This window comes from Rhea pennata, chromosome 2 (assembly GCF_028389875.1).
Source record: "Rhea pennata isolate bPtePen1 chromosome 2, bPtePen1.pri, whole genome shotgun sequence".
Lineage (NCBI taxonomy): Eukaryota > Metazoa > Chordata > Aves > Rheiformes > Rheidae > Rhea > Rhea pennata.
In genome coordinates, this window is record NC_084664.1 from 7,508,035 (window position 1) to 7,525,828 (window position 17,794).

A 17,794-nucleotide genomic window follows, 5' to 3' on the forward strand; every position below is an offset into this window, starting at 1 on the left:
CCCTGACAGGGACTTCCGCCCCTTTCACCTCACTGGCAGAGGGACCACAGCAAGGGAGGCTGCCCACCAGCAGCCTCGGCCTCCTCCAGCCCCTCATTTCTCCAGAAGGGAGGCTCGCATGGAGACCGCCCCCCCCCCTTTCCCCCGCCCTCACCTCCCAGAGTGACAACTAGGCCAGGCAAAGCTGGGGCACAACAGCGCGACGGCGCCACCAGCGGCGCCGCCATGTGAGGGCAAGGTGCTAAGATGGCGGCAGACCCCCAGGCTTCAGCACGTGACCTGCCCGACGTCGGGCACCCTCCCCTCCTGGGCTTCCGTAGGAGCTCGTTTCCCCCCCCCCCCCCCCCCCCATAACAGCCTCGGCGGAGCAGCCAGGCCAGGCCAGGCCCCGCCCCCAAGGCCTCCCCGACCCCACCCCGAGCGAGCGGGTGCGCAGGTAGGTGCGCGCGCGCGTGCGACACCGCCGCGGGGGCGGGGCCTGATCCCGATCCCGCCCCCCGCCCCTGCTGCCGGGACACCGAGGGGTCGGGGTCGCCGCCGCGCCCTTCCCCCCCCCTCCCCCCCGCACACACGCGCCGCTGCTCAGGTAGGACCGGCAAAATGGTGGCGACCGCCCCCCCCCCCCCCCCCGAGGCGGCCGCGGCCTCGCCGCCGGCTGCTTCAGCCCCCCTCTGCGTGGGAGGGGGATACCTCGAAGCGCCGGGGGCTGCGCAGCGTGTCCGTTACCGCCTCGCCGGCGCCCCCGGGGCCGGGGCCGGGCATCGTGCGGCGGGCCCCGGCGTTCGCCTTTCCGGCCTGTCACGGGGCTCCTGGCGAGCGCTGTGGCGTGGGATAGCGCTTTGGGCTCCAGCCGTGCGGCCTCCGGGCCCTGTAGCCTCCCTCGAGGCGCAGAGGGGTCTGTGCGAGCTTTCCTCGTTGTCTTCCAGAAAATTATTTTGCTCAGTAAACTGTCTCTGAGAATCGCCGTTTCCTCCCTCAAAAACTCAGAGTTTGAACCTTCTTCTTCATTTGTTTCCTTTTATGTCACATTAGAAAAAGCAGCTGGCTTCAGATGGCGACACTTTAGTTATAAAAATCCGCTGTTGCATTCAAAATCGCCTGTGGGAAGTACGCCTGATTGTCCAGTCAAAATACGTTGGAGAAAGTCCCTTTGCGTCGGTACAGAAAGTGAAATTACTTCAGGAACAGTGGTGGTGGTGGCTGGTTGAGAAGTAAGTCGTAAATGTTTTGTTAAGGATTCTCCTGTAACTTATTTATGATAAAACAGTAAATTTAAAATTTACGCTTAAAATGATAGTTTTTGTGTTTATGGGAGCAAAACCTCTTTTTTAGTAAAGGGTTGAAAGTTAAAATTCTAGAATGCGTTTAATTAGAGGCACTTTAGTTTTGTTAAACAAGTATTTGTTATTTCCTGCTACACTATTAAAATAGACAAGAAAACTGTGAAGTAGCATACTGATGAAAAGATGAATGACCAGTTTCTAAATGCCTTAAGCATATGCAGCAATTTTGGACTTTACCTGGATGCAGCAAAGCCCTGCATTCTTTCTTGTTTCTCAAGTTAATGTTAAGTAGAATTATGACCATAAAATGGTTCTTTAACTCATCCTAAGAGTTAGGAAATAGGAATACATTGATAAAGAGTTGTTCATGAAAATTATCTGGCATGTTTTGGAAGAGAAAAGAGGGAAACTGCTATTAATAACTAACAAGGTCTTTGAAAAATCAGATCTCAGTATTTGTTCCTTTTCTGCTTGTAAATACCATGTTTTGCCTTGGCCTTAAAATAATTATTAGTAACATCATTCCAGCTGGAAAAAGAATATCTTCTTGTCTCACCTAGTTTGGACAGACGCTTTGCCAATTCTAGGAAATAAACATGAAGAATTGTTAAGCCATCTATTTGTGGATTTAACCCTCCTAGCTTTTTTAGGAGAGAATATTATCCTTGTAGCTTTCAAAGATTTTTTGCAGCTCTCATAAACCTGGAGTTTGAGATGGATCAACAAATTTACCAGCCACTTGATTTTTGTCAACAGTTTTTTGCTCTCAAATTGTGGGTTTCTCAGTAATGAGCAGTCTTTTGAATTGTAAAAATGAACAATACAGTTTCTGATTCTACCCTTCTGTCATCATTTTCCTGAGAGCTGCTAATAAGTGAGCATGAGAAAATGAAACTACTCTCAGGGAAAAGTGAAAGTAATTAATCTGCTTTCAATGCCAATCTTAGTAGATTATTTATATAATCTAACAGCATTTAAAATGCTTTTCTGTATAAATTAAAGGATATCTTCTTCTATATGATTCACAGTGTCCGATAGCCAGAAGTCCCTCATGCTTAAACGTGCGCTTGGATTTTCTTTGTTTTAATTCTTTGAGATGATTTTGTCCTCTTTTTTTCTTGCCCTCTCCTTGCCTTCCCTGTTTCTTCTTTGGATTCAGGGGAATGATGATTCACTCACAGAGCTTACCACTTGCTCTGAGCTGAATGAGAATAACCCATAGTGATGATTTTAGACTAATCCCTCTACTGTGAGCCAGAGAACTGCTTTGTTCAGCTCACTGTCATCTTCTCCTCAGTGATACGTACTTCAGCGCTTGGTGCAGATTTATGGTGTGCTTCATCTCTAATCCCAGCCTCTGCGTTCTGTGTTGCTTGTGCTTTGTGTGTCTTTTCTAGCCTTACACTAGGAGTCAAAGTGTGTCTTTTGGATTATGAAAGCTAACATGCTGCTGCTTCATCCCTGTGATACCAAAATTATTCAAATACCCTTTCATGATACTACTACACTTCTCTGCTTGACAAATAACTGAGATTGGGAAGGGAGGGTGTGAATCTTTCTTTACTTGCTAGCTCTTCACTTTAGCTGATCTCACTTTGCTGGAGAGCTGAAATCTTTACCTTACAAACTTCTCATGTTGGAGCTTGTGGTTCTGGAGTGCTCCCTCCTGACACCTGTTTGCCATTCTGGGAGGGTAATTGCCCATGTTAAGCCACCCATTAGGTTGTTAAAGCAGGGAAGTGAGAGCAAGAAGGCAGAGGGACAGCAAGACCACATGTTAGAGGAGGGTTGGGTTTAGCTGCTTTGTCCAGGGAAGGTCAGGAGGCTTGTATTTTGGATTTTGTTGTTCAGGGGTGAAATGGCACCTTCTACAATTCTGTCTCGCATGAGAAGTTGAGAAGGAACTTAATTTCCCTTGAAAAGGGAAGGTGCAGAGAGGTGGACTCCTGCATTATCCCTATTCATCACAGGCATTTACTTTCAGCCTCAGTCTTAATTTTTGATGCTAATCTGGGTCTCAGATTCCTCTCCGCCCCACCAAAACACACAAAATGCATTTTATTATACTTAATTTCTTTTTTTATTTTTATATATATAATATGTGTTGTACCTTTCTACTGAGTCAAGGCTATCTTAGTACAGGAAAACTATATAAAAGATTGATTCTTTTTTTTCTTTTCCTCTTTCAGTTGTATTTTTATATTGAAAGAATGGCACAAAAGAAGTATTTAATAGCAAAACTGACAAGTTGCTTGAGAGAAGACAAAATTCAGCTGTGGAAAGCACCATATACAAATGAAAAGAAAGAAGCTGGTGAAGAAATGAAGGTAAATATTCTCTCTGAATTCATCATATGTGTCTTCTATGTCATACTACTTGTGAATTTTCCCAACTTCTTCTTATGTTGTTTTCTTAGGAGCTTGTACAAAAATATGCATCCAAGCTGAATATCAATGAGAATGATGCAGAGAGCATGCTTGAAGAAATACGATGCAAAGCAATTGAGCGTGGAACAGGAAATGAAAATTTTAAGGTGACTGGGATTGCAAGACTTGATGTGTATCTGCCACGTAGAAAAGTAAGTGGTGTTGCAGAAAAGTTTGGATACGTAGCTCAACTAGAATTCAAAGGCCATCACAGTAATTATATGTCATGCAGATGTTTTCACTTCCCCAACTTTATGATGTGTTTTGAGTGACAGATATGTGGGGCCAGGGGAGGCAGACTGTTACTCACATTTTGAAGAGTTTCCCAGATATGTGGGAATATCATGGCAAGAATATAATGTTGTGAGGCAGTAAATGTTTTCCCTTTAGCATTTAATGAGAAATTATCTTTTTGAATTAAGAAAAGTAAAGTAAATGTAAGGGTGTGTCTAGTTCAGTTTGATTCCTTTGGATTTAGTCATTCACATTACGAGTAAAGAACATATGCATTTTTTTCAGCTGTAAACTATCTAAAGTTGAATTGGGATATGAATATCTTATTATTACCATGTTTTTTATTAAAATGACAGCCTTTAACTGTAAAAAATAGTAAAACTTAAAGTGCTACAGGTAGCTTGAGCTCAATGTCATCTTAGGTGAGGCATAGCTGCTAATGTTGAGAAGAACTCCTTTAGCTTTTAACCATGCCACGTGGCAGTGTTCTTACAGTGGTTACATTATCCTCATTTAACTATTCCAGCCTAGGCAGCTAACTAAAGATATTTTAAAATAAGTATGACCAGTCTTTGAAATTGGAACAGAGAGGGAGAATTTTACTATGGTAATGGTACTTATCTATCCTATTATAAGCCAGACTCCTAAAGCTTGACATAGCTAAACTGAATTGAGTCTTGTCTTTTTAAAGCTAGGATTTAAACCCTAGTTTCATGTGCAAAATATGCCGGAATGATTATGTGGATCTAATCAAATTAGTGTTGTGTAAGTCACCATATTGCATTCTGCGGCCGCATCTGCACTGGTAAAGTAAACACCAGTGGGATGCAGGCTGGATGTTGTTGTGTGGTTACCCACATCAATAAATAGCTGGCATTGGCTCTGATGCAGTTCAGCCCAAGGCACTGGATACTCTGCCAGGCAACATCTGGGCACGGGCTGCGGGTGGACAAAGGCTGCAGACTGTTCTCAATCAGCAGTTTGGATGCAGCCACCCTGCTTTGACAGTTAGGAGGATTCACCCATATGGATGTCAGCTATGCCGTGCAAGTCGGTCACAGGGCAGAGAAGGACCCTTGGTCTTTTTTTCACTACTACAAACAAAGCCTCTTAATTGGGAATATTTCCCCTTAAGAACAGTCTCCAGCAAGTACAACCAGCATCTGCAGTCACGTCTTAGTTTTGATCTCCCTGTTGTGCAGAAACAGTGTCTTCCATGAGATCAACATGGCTTCATCTACTCTGATAATAGTGAAGTGTGCTGCTTCTAGTTAAGGGCACTTAGAAACTGGAGTCTCTTTGTCAGCAAAGATCACTTTGGAAAAGGGCAGCATTTTCTTCTGCTAAAGAAGTGCTTAGATGCTAGAGCTTAGAGCTTAGGATTTTTTTAAATAAATACTTGCAAGAAGAAAACACTTGATCATAATTATTGTTCTTTCTTCTGCAGAGGGGAAATAGTTAGCAGAGAATGTGATGGGCTACAGGGTTGAGGGTGTTAAGTGATTGACATGCACTTAAACAAATAATTTTGTAATTCCTCTTTACAGTGCTGCTGTGCATTGGGGAATTAAATGTTCTAAAACTCATTTAAAATTTAGGTTTCTCTAATCTGGGACCAGAGATACTAATAGGAATTAATCATAACTTAGACAGTCACAGGTGAATGGCATAATTAAAAAGGAGAGTTAAGATTGCAAGTGCATAATTAAATTGCTCAGTTTAAATTATTTGGATTTGAATGTGAATTTATCTAATTCTGAACCTTCTGCTATAATGCTTATTTTTAGCACTCATTTTAGCAAATACAAAACTCCTTACCTTCGGATCACTAGTGTGTATACCCAACCATGACCTTGTTAACATGATTATTATTTGAAAAAAGAAATTATAGCTGTAAAACAGTTAGTTAAGAAAGTGTATAAAGTATTTTGACATCATACTTGTTCTTTTTTTTCCCTCTTCTTTTCCCTCCTAATGTATTTACAACAGAGCAGAAAAATTCCACTGGAAACTAACCTGTTTATCACGGGCAAAGAACTCAGATCACAGTAAGTATAATCACTCTTGGTTCTTTTCTCAAGAAATAATTCTGTCACACAGTTTTTTTTTTTTTTTTTTTAGTACTATTTGTTGGATTTTAAGCTTTTTCATAGCATTCTGCATATCTAAATAGAGTATTTTTGTTTATGTTCATTTTCCTATGTGATTCATTTTGCTGTAAGAAGCTGCGGGTTTACAAATAGAGAACAGAAAATGAGAACCGAGAAGAGAATTCTCTGTAGATAACCAACAAATTCTTGAAAAGTCACTAGCAATCACCATTCTAAATCTGTAACTAGGCAGGTCTTTTGAACAGTGAACATCCACTGCCCTCCTTTTTGTGTTCTTTTAACGATAAAATTAGATTCTTTCTTGCCTGTTTTGCTTTTCTACTTTCTATATCTCATCTTCTCCCTGTATATAATAGCAGATTTTCCCGTAATATGATCTTACTTCAGGTAGCCTTATAGCAAAAGATTTTAAGCCAGTTATGAGCATATGTAATTTTATTACTATTCTAACACATATGTTCTGTATATTAATGAAATAAAATTATTTGTTTCATAGGATAGCACAGGAACATGCATTGAAGGAAAATACTATCAAAATAATCATAAATAAGAAGCAGCTTGACCTGGGTATGTATCTCTAGTTGAATAGATTTGTAGATTGATTTTTTTTTTTAGTTTATTGTTTCTTGCAAGTGAAGTTTCTTGCAGTTTTCTTCATTCCAGCAGTCCCCACGGAATAACAGTCTCATTGGTCAGGTTCTGTTCTAAAAAAAATCTAAGAAATTTTAGTGGTCAAAAACCTCAGAAAGAACTGGGGTTGTTATGGGAATTCATTTACAAATATTGAAAATCCATTTTTCAAGTGTTGCAACACCCCAAAATGTGTGCTTAAACTCTAACTTTGGCAATAACCCCCATTGTACAACAGCATATTCAAAAACTTTTATGTAGTGTGATACATGTGTTCAACTTGTAAGACACATCAAAGGAACTGATGATAACTGCTTTCTTTTTATTGATATTCTGAGCATCTGTCATTTAGCTTCCATGTAAAAAGTCAGAAGTAGTTAGAGCCATAAACTTGATACTGTGAAATCGGATTCAATTCCTCATTCTTCTGTCCTGTTACTGTCCTGGTGTGTGATCCTGGTCATGTTCTTCAATCCCTCCTCCTCCTTTTTCTGTGAAGATACTTTAATCAGTGATATTTCCTGGATTTTTTGAAAAAAAGCTAGCAAGCAAATATATCAAGCATTTAGAAATTTGATCTAGTTCTGGAGTCCTGTTAATTACTATGTTTTTTTTCAGTGTTATGACAGTAGAGTGTGAGTAATGCTGGGGTTTGTTTAGGTTTTTTTTTTTTTTTTGGCTTTTTGTTTGTTTGTTTTCTCCAACGGCAGTACAACATAAAATATTCTATGTTCATAAATACAGTATTTAGATTATTTTCATCATACTCTTCTGCAGGAAGAACCTTGGAAGACCAAGGTGTAATGCACAATGCAAAAGTCATGGTACTACAACTGGAACAGAGTGACGAAGAAACTAAAAGAAAAGTTCAGGAAGACGAGCTGCAGCGTCAGAAAGAAAAAGAAATAAGTGACAAGATGCAAAGAACTAAGAAGGGTTTGGAAATTCTAGCAGAGAGAGGTAAGAGGAGGGTTTGTTTGTTTTGATGGGGAGAGTGGTTTGTTTTTGTTTTGTTTTTTTATAATACAACTGGAATTTTAGAAAACATGGCACTTTGAGAAGGACATAATATGAACTATTATTTAATTGACACTTGACAGGAGACTGACAGCTCTGAACTACTTTAGATTTACTGTAGACCTAAACAATGTCAAATTTGATATTATAAGCTGTTACACACTTTTTTGCAGTTTATCTCAGATATGACTTTATGTAACCATGGTTTTGTTGTGCAAAACAGTTCACTTGTCATTTTGATCTATATTGTGGCCATTCTATTATCATTGCATTTGATGCTGATTGACAACTGTGGATTACATTAAAGGGATATAGTGATTTAACAGTAATAACTGTACAGAATGGGATTAACTGTATCTGTAGATTGCATTGGAAGTTGGTGAGTTTAAATCACTTCTCTATTTTATTGTTCCAAAAAAACACAAACAAGAACCTGTGGAACTGACTATGTATATGAATTCCTACCAAATACAAAAATATATGAGCAAAGTTTCTTTTAATGGTCAATGACAGCTTATTTCATGCTATAAAAGCAGATTAAAAAAAAAGAGAAGAAGCATCTCCTTTTATTGATTATTATTGATTATATTATATAATCATAATATAATATATGATTATATAAATCAATATTTAAGGGCTAACTTGGACTCCAGTCCTTGAATCCTATATAGAGCCTTTTAAACGTATTTACCACAGATTGTCAGGTATAATGCAATGTGAGAGTATGGAGTGGCATTCATAATGGCCTGACAGGCTCAAGGAGCTATATGAAACTATGAAATGTGGGAAGGATTTAACAGCCTTCTTGTTTCAGCTGAAGGAAATTGTAGGGCAGAAGGTTTTAATCTCAAACATTTTCTTGAATGTCTTTTGCTTATAGGAAGAACATCTTTTAAATCAAGTGAAAATAAAAAAATATTCATAGTTTAGTAGTAAACATTAAAGAAAGATGTGGGGAAAGGAAAATACTGAGGTATATATATATATATATATATATATTTGTTTTATCAACTGTGCTTAGTTTTTTCTTTTTTTTTTTTTTTTTTTTGTATTCTGTATGCTTTATTTGATAATTTCAAATGTTTTCTCATGTAAAATGCAGCTGTTCTGTCTTCCACAAAAATTCTTTACGTCTCATGTATCTTCTTAGTTTGGGTCTAAATTTCTGGACAAAGAGGGCCTTTTCCTGTAGTGAGCTTTCCAAAAGTTGCTCCTGTTTGTGTGATTGAGGCCATCATGGGTAGGTCTATTCAGTCTTTATATATAATTCTGATTTTATTTTTATTATTTAATCATGTACTTACTGGCATAATCTTATGACAACAATCTTACTCTGTTAAACGTAACTCTTAGAACTTGGACTGTTTCTTCTTGTGTTTCAGAGGACTACCTAGATTCAGACAATACTCCTTATCTAGACATAGCTAATCAGACTGGAAGGTCAATCAAGATTCCTCCTCAAGCTAAAAAGGTAGGTAAAAGTATTTTATGATGATGATATAATGACTTTTTAAAGCTTGAATTATGAAGCATTTTAAATATGGGATTAAATACAAATTGTTTTGAGCTGTATTACAGGGGCCAGGGGATGTTAGATTAACAGAAATAGTCTTCAGATTTAAGTGAAACTCTACACTTTAGTCATCTAAAGATAGCACCTCTGATTTCTGTGACATCTTTTACAGACCTCAGTGTGGTCAGTATCTTAGTTTTGTATTTTAAGATGAGCATTAACTTTGTATACAAGTAATACTTTATTTGGTTCTAAGGCATCTAGAAATTACTGTATACAGTAACTTCTTTGTTAAGCCTTGGCCATTTTCAGTTGGAAACTTAACGAATTTCTTAAAATCAGACTGTTTAAAAATAGTTTTGAGGTTTTCTGACCCCTCTCAGATTTAAACTTGTTTACTGTTCAAGAAAGTTCCATATTCTTAACTGAAAATGTCTCTGGCTGGGTCCATGCATTGAAGTTACAGTAGGAGCAACTTAACTGCTGTTGGCTTGACTGACAGCATTTCTAAGATGCTAGATTTTCTAAAGATAAGTAAAAACCTATAGAAACACTTAATTACACCTGGTAACCAAAATAACTAGAGAAGAAATGAGCATGCTCCAACAGGATGTGGTAACTGTTGCTCCTAACCCCTTTGAGGCATATTTTGTTTTGGAGTTCCTGGATGATGAGGGAAAAAGTACCTGTCTGTTAGAACAGTTCATGCTGTTGTGATGAAGTGCTGAAAGTAGTAGCTCACCCTAAGAGTTAGTGTCAAATGTTTAAGTTCACAAGCTTTCATCTGCATTGAACATAGGTGAGGAAAAATATCGCAGGCTGTTTCTGTAAAGAAGTATTATTTGCATAGCCATTTGTCATTCTGCAGGAACTATGGCATTTCCTGCCACATTGAAGATTTAATTTTCAGTTCTAAGCAACTTCTGCAGGAAGTTGGTCGTTAAATTTTACGAGATAATTGTAATAACAAAGCAAAACAAATTTGATATTGTTAGAAATAACTAGAAAAATGCTTAGCTTTTTATTGCTCATTATTGAAAATCTGTCTAGGGTTGCATTCTAAAAATAAATTTGATAAAAGGTTTTGTGTGTCAGTACCATTCATTGTTTTTAATTAGATAATATATTACATTAGCAGATGGGAGAAAAATATGAAGCAAATGTGAAATATTCTTACAGAACTATTTTTTTTTTCCCTGAGGAGAACAAAAGCTATAATAGATTACCTAAATATTTATTTTTAATTATGAAAATAAGTTGGATGGCGGGGGGAGAAGCGCAGAAAAGTCTTAATCTGTCTTTCTAGGCACTTGTGCTGGCAATGGGTTATCATGAAAAGGGCAGAGCGTTAATGAAGAAAAAAGAATATGAAATAGCACTGCCATATTTGCTGGATGCTGATAAACACTTCTGGTAAGAACTTTTTTGATCCCTTGTACACCTGGCTTTTCTATATTGTCAGCAAACTGTAGGAACAGGTTTAGCTCTGTTGTGCATGTAAACCAGTGCTTGGTTTGCCCAAGGTTACTCCATACCCTCTCTATAGATGGAAAACAGCAGACAGAAAGGCTCTGGCTCTGTGGCGGGCGGTTTTATATGGAACAGCTGAAGCACATACTGCCCTCTGGCAATTTACAGTCTGTCTTACTAATGTAAACTGAAACTGGTGAAGATTTGTGTACAAGGCTATGAATTGCAGTAGCTGAGGGACAGATTCAGATCCTCTTTTGTGACCGTTCCTCTGGAAGTGATACTTTCTTGCAAAAGATGAAGGGGATACCTGAGGTCAGTAGCCTTATCGGTTTCTGCAGGTAAACTACTTTGCTGTCTGTAGTCAAAGCCCTAAGTTGCCCTTCTGACGTATCCAAAAGTAATCTTGTCCCTGCCTGTGTCTCATCTGTGTGCATAACGGGGAGACTGGCACAGAACCCAGCATGTTCACATGCACTGAGGAAGACAACAGATCTCTGTCCTTTCAAAGGTTGCATGGGCTTGTAAATCCATCATCCTTTTAAAGAGAGGCTGTTTTACATAGCAACAAAATGAATTGTGACTACTGTAATTCTTTTGAGATGTAATATCAATTGTGTCCAGTGTACTAGTGAATACAGTGGGAGGTCAGTGGGGTTTTTTTTAAGTTTCAATGGCATCAGTTTGCTAAAATAAATGTGAAGCGTATGCTTTCTCAAGTATGTGAATGTAGTAATTCAAACACATTGTTTCATCCATGTAAACCACTGTAAAAAAGTAAGAAAAAAAAATGCAGATACTTGATTGGGTTTTGGTTTCTTTTTTCTCCTCCAGTGAGTGCAGCACAGATCTACTGAACACAGTTGATAACTATGCAGTGTTGCAGCTGGATATAGTGTGGTGCTACTTCCGCCTGGAACAGCTGGACTGTCTGGATGATGCAGAGAAAAAGCTGTCCACAGCCCACAGTTGCTTCAAGAGGTGCTATGGGGAAAACCATGAAAGACTCATTGATATCAAAGTATGCTGGGTTTCCTTTAATTATGGTGGATTTGGGTGGGTGGGTGTGTTTTGGGGTTTTTGTTTTGTTTTTCTTCCCCCTTGTCCTTCCCCAACCCGCCTCCAGTATTCAGTCATTGTTCGAGCGTTACAAGACTCTCTTGTGAAAGTTTTAAACTTTCTTACACCTTCTTAGCCTGTAATCCAGCTTTGTATTTGTCAGCATAGTGAGAACACTGGACCTGACAACAAAGTTATGGTAAATGTGCATTTATATGAAGACATCATTGCTTTAGACATGATACTATCTGCATACTAACTGTAACATATAACATACTTGTGACTAGTTTTTTGTTTTCTTTTTAAGTATATGTGTGTTCTATTGATAATGAATTGATGTTCTGTCATATCTTTTCCTCCCTGCCTTGTTTAAACAAATCTTTAGGGAAGCTATGGTCGTGAGAAGGTCTTATTTCTAAGGCTTTACCTCCTTCAGGGGATAGGACACTATCACAGTGGCAGAGAAAAGGAGGCTGCTGAGTATATTCAGAAGGTAAGAAGCTGCTAGACAAAACTTGTATGAAAAGTATTTCATATTAGGAATTAGCATATTCAGAAGTATGTGTTTGGGCTTTGTTTTGCATCTTCTTTCTCTTCTTTGCTTACTCAGAAAATGGGGAGAAATCTTTTCATTTGTATGTTAGCAGCAGCATCAGTCATATCATTTTGTTCTTCGAACATACAGGCATCTTGTTTGTATGAAGAGCTCTCGATAGATCCTGAAAAAGTTGATCGCCTGTCACTCCTGGGATTCTCCGAACAGGAAGCACGCCTCGCCCTGCGAGCATGCCATGGGAACATGGAGCATGCTGCCAATCTTATTACCAACAGGAGAGAGGTATGGTGCAGTGAGAGGTATGGTGCAGTGAAAGTGTGAAGTTATATTAGTTTGACTGCCTGTAAGGTCATATTTTGCATGACTAGTGCAATATGGTGCTAAATTAAGGACTTTCACTACCCTGCTTTGGCTCAGATAGTGTAACTAACACTGACATCTGTTGCTGCAAGAATGAAACCAACACTTAGCACAACAAGGAAAGCTGTGTCCCAAAACGCACGGGATGAGAGAGCCAAAGACCTGTGGTTGTACCACAGAGGCATATTGGAAGAGTTTGCACCACTGTTTACTACCCAGCTGTTCTCCATATGGGAGTATAACACCATAGCCAAAACTGTTGTTCCTGGGCTGGGCTGCTCTGAAAGACAAGAGACTGCACAATAAAGGTGGGGTTTTTTTTAGCATAGCCATCAAACTACACTGTATTATGGCTTTGGACTGGGGAGAGCCAGGAGGGGAGAAGGCTTTTGTGTGTTAAAGTGAAGGAAGCTGACAGTGTTGTCCATATCTGAACTGAAGAGCCTGAAGTTACATTTGGTAAGGTGAGGTGATACTTCTAGGTTTGAAACAATTAAATGTAGATAGAAAAGCCAAGTGGGTGAGAGAAGGGCTGAACACAACTCCTTGGCTCTATTCTCAGTTCTGAATGTATGTCCTTGGCAAGTCTTGTCTACAGGCCTGCCTGCCAAACCAGTTTAACACTTACCACACAAGGCCTTTTCTAGCTGTAATAGACTAAAATCTGATCTGCAGAGAATCCAGAACAGATGTGTGGCTCCAGTGCTTGCTAGTGGGAATACAACTTTATGTAGTGATGAGTGTCTTAACAACACAATCTATATTAAAAAAGAAAAAAAATCCCTTTTCCTGAAAAGATTCAAGCTCTCATAAGTAAATCAATGAAATTCCATATGCACTGTTTTCTGGGAGAAGGCTGAGGCATTCCCATGCACAGTTAGCTTTGTAACAACTGTGTTCTTGCAGGAAAAGGCACAAATAAAGAGGGAGGAGAGAGCTAAAAAAAGGCAGCGGCTGGAAGACATAAATACCCTGAAAAGCATGGGCTATTCAAAGAGAGCTGCACAAATAGCTCTTCATCAAGCACGTGGAAATGTGGACCAAGCCCTTAAGGTAAGTGGTTGTTAGGAATGGTGTTTTTCTACAGAAAAGTTAGTTTGGGGAATTGCTCAAGTGATTATTTTCTGTCTTCTGTATTGCTTAGTTCATAGCTACTTCTTTTGAATTGTAATGACTGAACTTTTACCCCTGAGCTGATGAATCAGCTATCACTTAGTTTGGCTGAGGTTTTGATTATTTCAAGTATTGGGCTATGTAAGTAGCTGCATTGAGGATCACTAAATCTGTATTGCTGACACCTGATCCCTCTCTCCTTTATTGCTTTAGTTTATTCTTGACAATCCTGAGTTGTTGTTGGAAAATGATGATGATGATCCTGTGGCCATGGACCAGTTTCAGGTTTCCCAGGAAAGCATTGATCAAGTAAGTTGGACCTTTTGATTTCTGAGAATTAGTAGTCCTGTTTCTGAATTACGCCTTCAAATGTAATGGATCTTCTTTAAGTAAAACTGTACAAATATTCTTTGTCCCACGTCACTCAAAGTATCGTGATTCCATTAACTTCTGTCCTTTACCATTAAGTCATACATCCCAAAAATCGCTCAGGCTTGAATATAATTTGTTGTGTACTTAGTGCCTTTTATGCCAACCTCCATGCAGTGATACAAATGGAAATATGGTTTTAATACTGTGACCCAAGAAAGGAAGACAGCAAAGTACTGAAGTTCTTACATGTATTGCACTGTATAAAGGGAAGAGTTGGCATATAACTCTTTCTCTAGGCTCTCTGAAAAGTTCCTCATTAGTTAGTGTGGCTATATGATTAATGTCAATAAGAAGGAAAACGACATTGCATAGAAAAAGTAAGTAGCCTGTGCACACTCCTGATATTCTGGAAAAAGTCTGACGCTAAACAAGAGACTCTTCATTCTGTGCAACATCCCCGTTCCTGTAATAGGTCGCTGCCCTGTTGATAACTATTCCAGTAAACCAGGGTCAGTGTCCTGGAATTCCTGACATATGCAGCACTTTCCTCTGGGCAAGGGAATGACTGTTGGATGCAGAGTCAGATTCCTGTCAGTCTCTGACGCTGAATGAGCTTGGATTTCTCTAAATTTTTCCCCTCCCCCATCTAGTTGACGTACATGGGTTTCAGCCATGAATCAGCAGAGCAAGCATTAAAAGTCTTTAAAGGCAACATCCACTTGGCTTCCCAAACCCTTGCTCATTATGGGGGAGTTCTTCCTGCTTCATTGCTGCTGTCTCCAGAAGAGTCCAGTCCATCAGAAGAGTCAACTTCATCGAAAGATTCACCTACAGAGTCTGCAGGTAAGAATTGCGGCATGCAACAAATGGAGGAGAGGGAAGGGGAATAAAGAAGTAATGGTAAAGTGATTGCTGCTTAAATATTGATAGACTGCTTTGAGTAAACTCCAGACTACTCTTCTCATTGGTAACACTGATTGGGAAAACATTACTGAAAATATGCTGTAGCCCTGAGCAGTCAGCAGCAACCACGTACAGAACCGTAAGAGGTATGTACCAGCTGTAGGGGTGCGCGTAAGACACGGAGTCCCGAATTTCACAAGGTTCACTCAGGCTGCATTCCAAAGGGCTAATCTGCGAAGGCTAGGAAGGGCCAAGAGGAAAATGCTGCTGACCCAGCAATGGCCTTGGAACACAGCGCTGGGTATCTGCATCTTCATTTCGGTAGTGAGGAACACATTGCCCTCCAGTCCACGAGTAATTCTGCCTTCTCCCATCTAACTGTACTCTTTTACACCAACTGTTTCAAAACAAATAAACGCTTCCCTTCCTGTACACTTTCATAGACCAGTAAGTTCCCAGCACTCGAGCGCACTTTCTGGAACCTGCCACTGATGATAATGATTTTGGCTTGCTAACGTCTGTTAACTCAGCTCACCTGACTGCATAGCTCTTCCTTTTGCTCCTTGTAAGAAAGAACTGTAACTTCTACTCCCCATTTAACAAGGGGGAAATGCACTTTCTCTCTTTTGTTATCTGCCAGAGCTGATAAGTCACTGCCAGTCACTGTTATGCAACTAAGGGCTTTCCTACAGCTTTAAATAGTTTTTGCCATCCTGCAGCATCTGGCTCTTGAAGAACAGTAGTGCTGGTGAAAGAGGGAAAGTGTAAACTTCCTTCAGAATAAACTGCTGTTTCATTTTACTGGTAGGTTCTTCTAGTTCACCAACAGATGAAGACATGGAGACTGATGCAGTCAATGAAATCCTAGAGGATATTCCTGAACATGAAGAGGATTATCTGGATTTAACACTGGAGGAGGAGGAACAGATCATTCATGAATACTTATCCTATATACAAGTACCACAGCATTAAATCCTATTACATCTGCTTCAGATATATGCATTTACATTGGCAAATTGAGTTTGGATTATAAATGCATCTTCAACTTATCTTTTACTAAATGCCTTGAATTCAGTTAAACTACAGGTAAATCACTTAATTCCTGCTTATTTATAAATCTGCTTAAAAGCCTGCATTTGTGATACATCATAATTTATTGTCATAGCAGAAGAATAGAAACATTTATTTTCAGAAGAAAATTTAATAGAACTCAACTATATTTTTATTGCTGTGAAATAAGTTAATTCACTTAGTATACAAGTAAATAAGCATTTCTACACCATTTTAAAATACCAGCTTTAAAAGATATTTGTAAATCAGAAGTGTAGCTAATGAGCTATATAGAGCTATCAACTTACAAACTGGTTATCTTTTCTTCTGAAAGATTTCTCAGTCACTTATGTATCCGTTGTGCATGGATTTATACTGTGTTTGCTTGTCACTTCGTGCAGGTGTTTACAGAGCCAATAAAGATGACTATGTGCTGCTTCTGCTTTTATTAGGATCTTTCATGCTTTGTTTTTAAAAAGCAGAAAGCAGGGACATGGCCATGTACTGTCAGACTCCAGTGAGCTGTTTGTACGGTAGTTTTAATTCATAATTAGCAAACCAGTTTCCCCAAGTGCCTGCTCTCTACTTCCTGCAGGTTCTAGACTTAAGACTGAGATTAAACTGTTCTGTTCAGTGGGGGCTAGAAAGTCTTCCTTACTGAGCTATTGAGCAAGGCTGGGTTCAGACATTAACAGTTGTCCCCAACTTCAGAATTGTGGAAAAATGACTTTTGGCTTTTGTGGTTTTGTTGAGTTGGGGTTTTTTTTTATTTATTTTTTTTTTTTTTTTTTAGTGCATTTTGTAACATCCAACTTCCTGCTACAAAAGCACTCCTCCCCCTTAGGCTCTTGGGAACTGAAGTTCCCTTTTGCTTAAGTTATGTTAGAAATGGTTTATTTTAAAAAATGTTCAGTCTGACGGTAGAGGGAGCTCATGTCCCACGTACTCCATGAAGATGGCTAGAGCTTGTGGGAACAGGGGAACACTGGAAATAGCAGTGGTTGTTTCTTACAGCCAGGTCTAACAGAAGCTACTGGAAAATGACCCATGTGATGGCAGTTCCGTTCTTGCATAGAATTTATCAGTGGGGGAAATAAGGGCTTGCCCTTTTGTTAGGGAAGCAAGACGGGAGCAGCTTCAACTGTGGCCTGCAAATTGATTACTCTGTTCCAACTGATGCATTTAATAAGCTTCAGTAGTGGATGTTTCTTCCTGGCCATCTTAACTGATGGCAGCAGACAACGTTCATTGATTATGCTGTTAAGGAATTACTCGTTTTTCCACACTTGTGCATCAAGACAAGTGCTACAAAAATGAAGGTCACTTACATCCTCTAAGGGGGGAAAAAAACAGCTCCAGCAACTCTTCCATCTTCTGTTTGTCTGTAGAAGAGCACTGAGGAACCGTGGACCAAAATGCAGGACAAAAGATAATTTTAAGGCAGCATTTTTCATTAATTTGCCTTGCATGACTTACCTGTAATATCTCTTGAGTAGAAGGCTCAAGCTCTGCTGCTGTGTTTTCCTTTAGACACTTTTTGTGGGTTTTGGAACCATCTTAGTAAATCCAGCCTCTGTCCCATGAGGGACGTGTAGTCAGTTCCCACAGAAGTTAGCTCAAGTAGTAAGTACCCAACACTTGAAAGCAGGTGTCAATTTAAGACTAGATAGAGGATAGAGTTTCCTAATCGAGTCTGT

At 39.4% G+C, this 17,794-nt stretch overlaps 1 protein-coding gene across 2 annotated transcripts; it reads left to right on the forward strand.

The window, feature by feature from the left end:
• Positions 1-395: 395 nt before the first annotated feature.
• Positions 396-16,545, forward strand: NUB1 (negative regulator of ubiquitin like proteins 1). Of its 2 annotated transcripts, none has more exons than XM_062568787.1 (16): positions 396-436; positions 1,033-1,211; positions 3,473-3,610; positions 3,700-3,861; positions 5,933-5,991; positions 6,551-6,621; positions 7,462-7,644; positions 9,084-9,172; positions 10,521-10,627; positions 11,519-11,705; positions 12,129-12,236; positions 12,429-12,581; positions 13,566-13,712; positions 13,986-14,081; positions 14,795-14,987; positions 15,856-16,545. In XM_062568787.1, the coding sequence occupies exons 3-16, from the start codon at positions 3,494-3,496 to the stop codon at positions 16,017-16,019; spliced, it is 1,836 nt and encodes a 611-aa protein (XP_062424771.1). In that variant the 5' UTR covers positions 396-436; positions 1,033-1,211; positions 3,473-3,493; the 3' UTR covers positions 16,020-16,545. The 2 variants fall into 2 exon arrangements, with proteins under 2 accessions (XP_062424771.1, XP_062424770.1); XM_062568786.1 differs by lacking the exon at positions 396-436 and adding an exon at positions 503-586.
• The last annotated feature ends 1,249 nt before the right edge of the window (positions 16,546-17,794 follow it).

What these genes read in the sequence shown, in the direction of transcription:
- NUB1 (XM_062568787.1), top strand. Translation starts at nt 3,494, where the DNA reads ATGGCACAAAAGAAGTATTTAATAGCAAAACTGACAAGTTGCTTGAGA. An exon ending in GGAAATTCTAGCAGAGAGAG is followed by an intron (nt 7,645 to 9,083) that starts GTAAGAGGAGGG and finishes CTTGTGTTTCAG; the next exon opens with AGGACTACCTAGATTCAGAC. An exon ending in CTGCTGAGTATATTCAGAAG is followed by an intron (nt 12,237 to 12,428) that starts GTAAGAAGCTGC and finishes TCGAACATACAG; the next exon opens with GCATCTTGTTTGTATGAAGA.